The sequence below is a fragment of the Sapajus apella genome, unplaced genomic scaffold (genome assembly GCF_009761245.1).
Source record: "Sapajus apella isolate SASKATOON/1434 unplaced genomic scaffold, GSC_monkey_1.0 scaffold43, whole genome shotgun sequence".
NCBI lineage: Eukaryota > Metazoa > Chordata > Mammalia > Primates > Cebidae > Sapajus > Sapajus apella.
The window spans coordinates 16,054,231-16,066,058 of NW_022436983.1; the positions used below are offsets into that span (position 1 = coordinate 16,054,231).

Consider the following 11,828-nt stretch of genomic DNA (forward strand, 5'->3'; position numbering starts at 1 on the left):
GTGTGTGTGTGTGTGTGTGTGTGTGTGTGTGTGTGTGTGTGTGTGTGCGCGCGCGCATGACCCTGAATTTTACCCCCAAACTGGGCATCTTGAAGAAACCCCAGTGGCAGTGGCATCAGGATCCTCATTTTATACATGAGAGCATCGAGGCACAGAGAGGCCACAGTTAGTGAGAACTGGACTCAGAATGTCCCAGAGATGCACAGTTAGTGAGAGTTGGACCAGAATGGAGGATGGAGCTTCTGGGTCTAAATCTTATGGTGTCCCCTACACCTTAGGATCAGGGGTGGCAGCTCAAAGCCCAGGAGGACCCACGGGGCTATGAGGAAAAACTCAAGGCTGTCTCTGCACTCACCAGTCTTCAGCTTGGGGAGGTGATACTGCCACAGGAAGCAGCCAGTCATGACCACGGAGAGCAGGCAGAAGAAGCTGCAGATGGCCGGGAGGAGCCACTTCTTCTTCACTTTCAGAAAGCTGAGATGCCTACCAGCCTAGGGAAGCAAGGACATAGGGTACAGTCCCCTTGGGGGTCAGCCAGAGGGAAGAGAAGGACCCTAACCCTACCCCCTCCTAGCCTCAGGTTAGCCAGATGTCATGAGAGCCCACAGCTTTGGATAAATTTCACACCTGTGAAACCAATGCCCTTCCCAGTGTGACTTTTTCAATAGTTCTTCCTTGCAAGAGCACCCACACCTCTGCTTGCTGTACCTCACTCCCCTAGGGACTTAGTGGAATATCTTAAGACCAGCTGAAATGCCACCTCCTCCAGGAAGCTTTCCTTGACTCTTTTGTAATAGTCCGTTCTCATGCTGCTAATAAAGGCATGTCCAAGACTGGGTAATTTATAAAGGAAAGAGGCTTAATTGAGTCACAGTTCCACATGGCTGGGGAGGCCTCAGGAAACTCACAATCATGGCAGAAGGGAAGCAAACATGTCCTTCTTCACATGGCAACAGGAAGGAGAATTAGCAAAATGGGGGAAAAGCCCCTTATAAAACCATCAGATCTCCTGAGAACTCACTCACTATCACAAGAACAGCATGAGGGTAATTGCCCCCACGATTAAATTACCTCCTCTCATGTCCCTCCCATGACACATGGGGATTATGGGAACTATAATTAAAGACGAGATTTGGGTGGGGACCCAGCCAAACCATATCATCTCCTCACCCATGTCTCGTCCCAAGGCACTTGGAACAAGCCAGGGTACAAAGCCAACTCTCTGTAGTACCACAATTGTTCTACCATATTAGCTGGTCTACCTATTAGAGTGGGAGCTCTCCAAGGGCAGGGCCCGTTCTTCACTTTTCTCCTCTGTGGCCTCTGGTCTATCCTGGCTGCCCAATGCGTGCTTATGGAGTGAGTGTGTGGGTGCTGAGGGTGCAAGACGAAGCTTCCCTCCATCCCTCCCCACACCCACTTTCCAGGACATCTGCCTCTTCCATTCCTCCAATTTAGTGTTCTTGAGCCTGGGAAAGAGCACTCAGCAGGCACGTGTAAAGCTCTCAACACGTGGCTGGCACTCCACGGTGCTGGCCAGCTCTGGAAGGCTGGTCAAGTTGCCACAGCTCCCATGTTGCTCTGCCAAAGTGAGTAGAAAAACCTTTACAATGAAAAAGGACCTGTGTGGATACCTCTAGAAGGATGGCGCTGCAGAGAAATGGGGTCCTTTCCCAAAGGTGGGTGTGGGAGATGGGTCAGGGCAGGCAACGCGGAGTGTGAGATGATGCGAGCAGGTCCTAAAGCCTGCCAGAGAGGGAAGCAGAGGGCAGGTAAGGAGGAGGCTGAGAGACTGGAGAGGGAGGATGTGTGGGTTTTCCGCCTTTGCTCGGCACTTCTTCCTGCCACCATGTGAAGAAGGACATGTTTGCTTCCCCTTCTGCCATAATTGTAAGTTTCCTGAGGCTTCCCCAGCCATGTTTAACTGTGAGTCAATTAAACCTCTTTCCTTTAAAAATTACCCAGCCTTGGGTATTTCCTTGCCCCCAAGAAGAACTGTGTGTTCCCTCATAGTCAACCCAGACCCTGGAAATGCAGTGCCACTTCCAGCTGGTATCCCAAAGCCTTTTAAGCTTCTGCTAAGCCTTTTAAGAGAAATGTCAGTACGAGACAGGCACTACTAGTGCTCTTATGTTACAGATGAGGCTCAGAGAAGTTGAATGACTTGCCCCAGGTCACACAGCTAGTTGCAGAGCTGGGATTTGAACCCAAAGCCCAGTTTTCAACCTACTCAGCCAAAGTTCTGGAAGAGCCTTAAATATCGTTTGTGGAACCTTCTCATTTCTAGGTGGGAAAACTGAGGTTACAGGAAGAAAAGGACCTGTCTAAAGAAGAATAGCCATCATATACTGGATGCTAGCTTTATACCCTGCCCTGCCCTTATCCCTTAACTTGTATTATCTTATTACAACTCACAACCTTCCCATGAAGTTGGTTTGCCCATTTTAGAAATAATAAAATGTGCTCAGAGAAGTTAAGTGACTTGCTAAAGGTCGCAGAGCAAGGTGGTAGTGAACCCATTCTGCCTGACTCTCATCTGACATGTGACCTCTTTTGAACTACCATCATGTTCCCTGTGGCCTAAACTGTACTGGGAACAGGACTCTTCCCTGCTCTCCCCTGGTCCTTTTCTGTCTATCTTAGCAGGCCTACAGAATGTGAGATCTGGGAAGAATTCAAGATTATTCCTTCAGGGCCGGGCACTGTGGCTCATGCCTGTAATCCCAGCACTTTGGGAGGCCAAGGCGGGCGGATCACAAGGTCAAGAGATCGAGACCATCCTGGCCAACATGGTGAAACCCTGTCTCTACTAAAAATACAAAAATTAGATGGGCTTGGTGGCACGCACCTGTAGTCCCAGCTACTCAAGAGGCTGAGGCAGGAGAATAGCTTGAATCTGGGAGGCGGAGGTTGCAGTGAGCCAAGATCGCACCACTGCATTCCAGCCTGGCACTTGGCAACAGAACAAGACTCTGTCTAAAAAAAAAAAAAAAAATTCCTTCAGGACACTTATCCTGGGGATAGAGGGCCATTTCCACCTGGAAGTCCTCAAGCATCTAGAACTCAACATCCAGAAAAGACAACTCTCTTCTTTCACCCCCTCCTCCCTTACTTGTATTTTCAACATCAGTTCATGTCACCTGCTTCCACTTAGTCATTCATGCCTCAGGGTCTGCCTGGGCCCGTCTATGTCCTTCAAGCCCTACCTCCAGCCAGTCATCAAGCCCTGCTGGCCTGTGACAATTAGGAAATATTTCAAGCATACTGAAAAATATACACTGGGCCCAGAGGCTCATTCCTATTATCCTAGTACTTTGGGAGGCCAAGATGGGAGGATCACTTGAGCCCAGGAGTTTGAGACCAGTCTGAGCAACATAGTGAGACCTTTTCTGTACAAAAAAATTAAAAATTGGCTGGGCGAAGTGGCTCACACCTGTAATCCCAGCACTTTGGGAGGCCAAGGCAAGTGGATCACTTGAGTCCAGGAGTTCAAGATCAGCCTGGGCAACATGGCAAAACCTACCTCTACAAAAAATACAAAAATTAGCAGGCGTAGTGGCATGTACCTGTAATCCCAGCTACTCAAGAGGCTGAGGCGGGAGTATCACATCAGCCTGGGAGGCGGAGGTTGCAGTGAGCCAAGGTCACACCACTGCAGTCCAGCCTAGGTGACAGAGCGAGACCCTGCCTCAAAATAAATAAATATAAAAATAAAAATTAGCTGGGTGTCATGGTACATGCCTGTGGTCCCAGCTACTCGAGAGTCTAGGTGAGAGGATTGCTTGATCCTGGGAGGTCAAGACTGCAGTGAGCCATGACTCACTGGCTCATGCACCATTACATGCCAGTATGGATGACAGAGCAAGACCCTGTCTCTCTCTCGCTCTCTCTCTCTCCATGTATATATACACACACATATACACACACACATTTTATATATATATATATATATATATATAGAGAGAGAGAGAGAGAGAGAGAGAGAGACATAATGTAATGAATCCTTAGCACTCAACTTTGTTGAATCTTAACATTATATCATATTTTTCTCATATATTTACATTTTTCGAATATATTATGTCAGTTATTTCCTTTTTCAGTTTCCCCATCCCATAGGGATTGTTGTTTGTTTTGTTTACTGAGGTATCCGCAGTACCCAAAACAGTTCCCGGAACATAGCAGACCCTAATAAATATTTGTGGATTTTTTTTTTTTTTGAGATGGAGTTTCACTCTTGTTGCCGAAGCTGGAGTGCAATGGGGCGATCTCGGCTCACTGCAACCTCCGCCTCCTGGCTGCAAGCAATTCTCCTGCCTCAGCCTCCCAAGTAGCTGGGATTACAGGCGTCGTCTGCCAACACACCCAGATAATTTTGTATTTTTAGCAGAGACAGGGTTTCTCCATGTTGGTCCGGCTGGTCTCAAACTCCCGACCTCACACGATCCGGCCGGCTCGGCCTCCCAAAGTGCTGGGATTACAGGCATGAGCCACCACACCCGGCCAATAAATATTGATTGCATGAATGACTGGACAGAAATAAAACATCCTAGGTCGAGGTGAAGCCCTCTGTGTACCTTTTGTGGATCTCAGTTCCTTCCTGCTCCCCACAAATGTGACACCCATGCTGATTTATGCACGTGTTTATTCTTTTACTATGTGTTTATGTTTCCATAAACAGCATGCAGTATTGTTTTGCACAGTTTTGAACGTACATAAATGATTTCATACTGTATAATCCTCCTGCAATACAACTTGCTTTTTATTCAATTAGCTGACTACAGTTCTGGGTTATTCATTTTAGCTTCTGCAGAGTGTATTGTTGTATAGACATACTGGGTGGTGCAGTAGTTAGAGCCTGCAGCCAGGCTGCCTTAAAAACATGACTATTTTACAGTACAGTTGGAAACTCTGTGCTAGGAGTGACATTTCTGGGTGGCAAGGTACAGCCTTCTTCAACTTAGCCACATGCTATTCTATTCCTCTCTAAAGTTGCCTTTCCAATTTATCCTCATACCACCTTTTCTTTTTTTTTTCTGTGAGACAGAGTCTTGCTCTTTCGCTGGGCTCCAGGCTCGAGTGCAATGGCACAATCTCAGCTTACTGCAACTTCGCCTCCTGGCTGCAAGCAATTCTCCTGCCTCAGCCTCCCAAGTAGCTGGGACTATAGGCGCACACCACCACACCCAGCTAATATTTTTTGTTTTAGTAGAGATGGGGTTTCACTCTGTTGGCCAGGATGATCTCAATCTCTTGACCTCGTGATCTGCCTGCCTCAGCCTCCCAAAGTGCTGGGATTACAGGCGTGAGCCACCGCGCCCGGCTTATACTCACACCACCTTTGATTCTTATGGCTATTAATATTTTTAACATGCAGCATCTTGATGACTAATAACGTTGAATACCTTTTATGTGTTTATTGTATGTATCTGGATTTGATTTTCTGCAGTTGGACTGTTCTCCTTTGCCTGGTTCTTTCCTATTTTCTTTTCTTTACTTATTAGAGTTCTTGTTTGTGGCTTGATTTTCACGCTGCGTTGATAACTTTTGTGGACAGGTAGAATAGTGTAGTGGTGAATCCATGGCCAGATTGCCTGATTTGCAATCTTAGCTCAGCCACTTACCATGGTGTGACTTTAAGAAAGTCACTTAACCTCTCTCTGCTTCTGTTTCCTCACCTGTAAAATGGGGATGATAATAGTGCCTAACTCATCAATTTGTAAGGATTAGATGAGTTGATATATAAAAATAACATTGTCTGACACATTGTAAGCCCTATTAGCTATTACAGTATTTTGGGATTGTTTTGTGACAGTCTCACTCTGTCACCCAGGCTGGAGTGCAGTGATGTGATCAGTTTTTGTATTTTTTGTAGAGACAGGGTCTCACTCTGTTGCTCAGGCTCGTCTCAAACTCGTGAGCTCAAGCAATCCTCCCACCTTGACTTCCCAAAGTGCTGGGATTACTGGCATGAATACCTGGCCAGCTATTACAGTGTTTTTGAATAGGAGGGACTTTGGTTTGGGTTTTGGTTGTTGCCATATTATCACTATTGTCTTTTTGGTTTGCATTGTGTGTTTGGTGTGTGTGTGTGCGCACTTAAGAAATCTTTTTCTGCCGGGTGCGGTGGCTCAAGCCTGTAAACCCAGCACTGTGGGAGGCCGAGGCGGGTGGAGATCGAGACCATCCTGATCAACATGGTGAAACCCCGTCTCTACTAAAAATACAAAAAATTAGCTGGGAATGGTGGCGCGTGCCTGTAATCCCAGCGACTCAGGAGGCTGAGGCAGGAGAATTGCCTGAACCCAGGAGGCGGAGGTTGCGGTGAGCCGAGATCGCGCCGTTGTACTCCAGCCTGGGTAACAAGAGCGAAACTCCGTCTCAAAAAAAAAAAAAAAAAAAAAAAAAAAAGAAATCTTTTTCTTCACAGAGGTCGAAGATAAAGGCTTTTGTGTTTTCACACACAAAAGAATTTTTGGTTATAGAATAAGTAGGGATCCCATTTTATTTTTCCATATGGATAATCAATAGTCCGGCATTATTCATTAAATACACCAATCTGTCCCCCACCGACTCATATGCCAACTCTGAAATATATCAACTGTCTGTACATACTGACATCTGCCTTCTGGGCTCTGTTCCAGAAGAGTCTCGCTGAGTTTATGTTCTATCCCTCCCCATCCAACCCTGCACTCTCTTTCATAACAAAGATCACTCACATGTTGAGCACAGTGTGCCAGGCGCTGTTTTACAGGAAACAATCTGGCAAGAGAGACTTCCTATGATCCGACTCCAATGAACTCCACCAGCCCTTTCCCTGCACTTGTGTCTTTATGCCCCCACCTCCCACGTCATTGCTCCTCTCTGTACTTTTCCATCTGCCATTCCCTGGGGCTGTGGTATCCTTTTATCCTTTTCCATCAGACAAACTGTGTTCTTCCTTTAACACCCATGGGCATCTGTGGAGCCTTCTCATTCTCCTTTAGGCAGAGCTGCTCATGGTAACTGGCTACTACTGGCTTCTTTGTCTGGGTCCATATGAGGTGAGCATTCTTTCCAGCACCAGTAGAGAATTTCCTCCTGGCTCTTATGCCTTCGACACCCGGGACCCCACCTGGCACCAGCAGGTTCTCAGGAAATTCTTTTGAACTTTACATTATCGTGCAAGGTGAAAGACTTGGGTTCAAATCTTAGCTCCACCCCCTGAGTCAGCTGTAACTCTGGACAAGTCTCTTCCCTCTCTGGGCCTCTACTTCTCCAGTCGTTGAAGAAGAGGGTTGGGCTACTTGTAAAGAGCTTACTTTTACATCTGGAAATCTTGTGCGATTTCAAAAGTGTCTTTCAGCTGTAGAATCTGGGGGTTCCCACTGAAATCCTCTTTGGTCATAATGTTCAAAGACTGGAAACAACCCAAATGCTCCTCAATTGGTTAGTAAATAAATAAACTATAGTACATCTATACAGTGGAATACTACTCAGCAATGTAAAGGAACAAGCTACTAATACATGCCATAATGTGGATGAACCTCAAAGGCATGATGCTACGTGAAACAAGCCAGACTAAAAGCCTACAGACTATAGAATATCACTTATAGAACATTCTGGAAAAGGCAAAATGATAGGAACAGAAAACAACTCAATGGTTGCCTGGGGATAGGGATTGGGGTAGACTACTAAAGAGCAGAAGAGACTTTGGGGAGGTGATGGAACTATGCTGTGTTTATTGTGGTGGTGGTTATGGGATTGTATATATTTGTTCAAACTCATAGAACTCTGGGAGGCCAAGGCAGGAGGATCACTTGAGGCCAGGAGCTCAAGGCCAGGCTGGGCAGCATAGCGAGACCCAGTCTGTACAAATAAATAGAAAAAATTAGCCAGGCATGGTGGCATGCACCTGTAGTCCCAGCTACTTTAGAGGCTGAGGTGTGAGGATTGCTTGAGCCCAGGAGTTAGAGGCCATAGTGAGCTATGATCATGCCACTGCACTCCAGCCTGGGCAGCAGAGTAAGACTCTGTCTCAAAAAAAAAATTCACAGAACTGCACAGATTTTATTTCATGTAAATGATACTTAAAATTTTATAAAATAAAGCCATTAAAGATTCCAAAAGCACTGGGATTCTCCACCTGTTGGAGGAACAACCCCATATACAAGACTATGCCTCGGCCACAAAGGAGTGTGTGGAAGGCTCTCAGACACTGTCACAGGGTCATATGGAAGATGCTCCCCTCCTAGTGTGAACACAGAGCTGCAGGCACAGTGAGGACCCCTTGATGGGAAGGCAACCTGCTATCCCTTAACTGGGACCTAAGATGTGACCAGCACATCCTTAGTTTATTTTAGGTGAAGAATAAAATTCAGAGACATTAATTGATTTGCTGGGTCCATGGGCAGTGAATGGCAGAGCTGAGAGTCAAGCTCTATAAGACGTATCACTCCATTCCTCCTCCAAATGCAGCTGGGGTCTCTGTACCCCAGATATGTAGCCTTCCTCTGGGGCCCAGCCTCATCTCAAATCTGTCTCCAATCTCAGGATTTATTCCAATAGACCCAAAGGTGGGTCAGTATTTAATCTCTAAGCTGCTCACCAGCTGCTCACATTTTGACTTGCAGTAGGCACTAGCAATCTCTCTCCTTTCCCTTCCCAGCTGGAAATTGCTGGCAGCAGGGGAGGACCCAGGAAGAACCAGGATCTCCCAAACCACCTATAAAATGGCTACACTACCCGCAGCCCCTGCTCCTTCTCAGGTGGTCTGTGCCACAATCACCCTCACCTCCTTCCTCATGCTCGCGGACCACTGTGGGACTGCCCTTCTTTGTCCAGTCATTCATGCAGAAAACAATCCCCAAGGGCTTGCTGTGTACTGGGCTACATCTGCCCTCAAGGAGCCAGCAGGAAGGTGGCATGGTCAGACACAAGGGCCTGGGGACAGCGAAGCAGGACTTGACACTGGCTCTGCCTTTACTAGTTCTGGGCAAATGATCGCACCCTTTTGGGTCTCAGTTTTCTCATCTGCATAATGCAGATAACAATTGTTCCTACATCTCACAGAGTTTAGTTGAAAATAATAAGATAGTGCATGCAAAGCCCATAAAAAGCTGTTCACCAATTGGTAGCTAGAGGTGTAATAAGGGGCTTCAGGGCTCACAGATACAGATGAACTCAGCCTAGGGGAGGGAGGAGGAGAGAATCTTTGAGTAGGCAGTTGGGAATGAGCTGGGGTCACTCCAGGCAGAGGCCTCTGGGGGATGCAAAAAAAGAAAAAGAGTTAGTTTCTGGTTCGTTTTGAGAATTCAGTGAGTTTATGTAAAATATTTGAAACTGTTCCTAGTCTACAGATGCAAGCTCTAGAAATGTGATGATGATGATGATGAAGGTAATATGGGGGATTTAGCCCAATATTTGAAGGCTTCTTGGGGCTGTGCCTCACCTGGGTCTTCATTCTCTCCAAGGCATGGAAGATTCTGGCTCTTTGAGGATTCAGGTCTACACCACAGGAGATCCTATAAGCAGGAAACTGAGTCCGAGGGGTAAAGGCAAAAAGAGGTCTTGGGGGGCTGGAAAAAGAAGAGGAGGGCAGAGATAAGCTAGAAAACAAAGAGGGAAGCCAAGGATGTGGGGGGAGCAAAGCAGCCCTCCCCTTCACATGGCTCCCCCTCCCAGGTGAGAGAAACAGCAGGCTCAGAAACCCCTGCCAGGTGACCCAGCATCCCAGTTTGTCCAGGACTGCCCTGATTTTAGCACCGAAAGTCCTGCATTCCCAGAAACCCCTGAGTCCCAGGCAAATGGGACCATTGGTCACCCTGTGTGCCCCTGCATTGAATTCCAGCTTCTCTTCTCCCTCCAGCCTGCTCAGAACAATCCAGTCAGGACCTCAGGCTCTTGGCCACAACTTACCCTCTTCAGAAGGTTCCAGCAAGAACAGGGCAGTTCAGGCCCCAGCTTGGCCGACCAGTGCCTCTGGGAGTCCCCTGTGTTCCACAGGACAGGAATGGCTTCCTAGGCTCTGAGGCACAGGCTTTACCAAGCTCTCCAGGGGCCGGCAGATGTGGTGCCTAATTTCCCCAGCACTAATCCCTCAGAGTGGCCTCTGCCATAGGGATTAGCTTCTGGGGTCCCTGAGCAGCGCGGAAGCAGGGGAGATCTGTCAGAAAGCACTGGCTAATACCACGTGACCCCAGTGCTCCACACACAGCACAGTTCCCGCACCTCCCCAAAGTCCCTTCTGCCCTTTGGTAGTCTATCCCATCCCTACCCCCAGGCAACCATTGAGTTGTTTTCTGTTCCTATCATTTTGCCTTTTCCAGAATGTTCTGTAAGTGGTATTGTATAGTCTGTAACCTTTTAGTCTGGCTTATTTCACTTAGCATCATGCCTTTGAGGTTCATCCACATTATTGCATGTATCAGTAGCTCATGTCTTTACATTGCTGAGTAGTATTCCACTGTATAGATGTACTATAGTTTGTTTATTTACTCACCAATTGAGGAGCATTTGGGTTGTTTCCAGTCTCTGGATATTATGACCAAAGGTGATTTCAGTGGGAACCCCCAGATTCTACAGCTGAAAGACACTTTTGGTGAAGAAAGGAATGCTCTCCCCAAAAGGAGTCCCTGGCAAACCCAACGTGGAAAAGAGATGACAGGAGGCTACCAGGGTCATTTCCAGCTGGAAAGGGAAAGGAGAGAGATTTCCAGGCTTGGTCCAACCCCACACAAGTTCCTCAGGCACCTCTGAGGAACCTAGAGCTCCAAGGAACCCAGTTTGAAGACCACGGGGTCAGCCTAATGGTGAAATATATAGATGATCTAGATTCAAATCCCAGTGTGCTACTGCCTGTGTGAGCCTTTGTGACCAGGGATCATGACCTCTTTGCCTCATCTCTATAAAACGGGGACAGTAATACTACCTTGGCTAGTGTGTGGGTTAAATGGAATGTGCTCATGAGTTCAAGACCAGCCTGGGCAACATGACAAAACCCGATCTCTACTAAAAATACAAAACATTAGTTGTGGTAATGTGCATCTGTAATCCCAGCAGGCGGCCCAGGACCCGGCACCTAGTAAGTGCTCCGTAAAGTTTGGCTTCTTGTCATGGATACTTGGCTTTTTTTTTTTTTAAAGACAAGGTCACAGTGGGTACACTGGGCACAGTGGCTCATGCCTATAATCCCAGCAATTTGGGAGGCCAAGGCAGGAGGATGGCTTGAACCTAGGAGTTCAACACCAGCCTGGGCAATAGAGTGAGACCTTGCCTCTATAAAAATTTAAAAATAGCCAAGTGTGGTGGCGTTGCCCTGTAGTCCCAGCTGCTCTGGAGGTTGAAGCAGAAGCAGTGCTTGAGGTGAAGTCTGCAGTGAGCCGCGATGAGATTATGCCAGTGCGCTCCATCCTGATGACAGAGAGAGACCCTGCCTAAAAAAAAGAGAAAGTTGTGCTCTGTCACCTAGGCTGGAGTGCAAGGGGTGCAACCAAAACTCACTACAGCCTCCAACTCCTGGGTTCAAGTGATCCTCCTGCCTCAACCTCCTGAGTATCTGAGACTACAGGACACACCACTATGCCCAGCTAATTATAATTTTTTAATTGCTTTTGGTACAGATGGAGGGGTCTCCCTTTTTTGCCCAGGCTAGTCTTAAACTCTTGGCCTCGAGTGATCCTCCCGTCACTGCCTCCCAAAGTGCTGGGATTATAGGTATAAACCAAAAATAAAATTCTAAGGCCCCCAACCATCTGAATAGACTTCCTCCTCAGCCAAGGCACTCTTAAAATTTAACCTGAAAGACCTAAAGACTGGTTCAGGCCATGATGGGAAGTGGGAGTCAGACATGC

At 47.2% G+C, this 11,828-nt stretch overlaps 1 protein-coding gene across 2 annotated transcripts in view; it reads right to left on the bottom strand.

The window, feature by feature from the left end:
- The window catches only part of LACTBL1 (lactamase beta like 1), a 22,200-nt gene extending 12,057 nt beyond the window's left edge, over positions 1-10,143 (bottom strand). Inside the window, exons 1-3 of one of the 2 annotated variants that reach the window (XM_032301225.1) lie at positions 9,895-10,143; positions 9,428-9,500; positions 356-491 (exon numbers count right to left, since the gene is read on the bottom strand). In XM_032301225.1, the coding sequence (XP_032157116.1) occupies positions 356-491; positions 9,428-9,439 (148 nt within the window). In that variant the 5' untranslated portion in view covers positions 9,440-9,500; positions 9,895-10,143. Of the gene's footprint in view, positions 1-355; positions 492-9,427; positions 9,555-9,894 lie in introns of both variants that reach the window. The other variant, XM_032301224.1, reaches the window with a different exon arrangement.
- Positions 10,144-11,828: the final 1,685 nt, after the last annotated feature.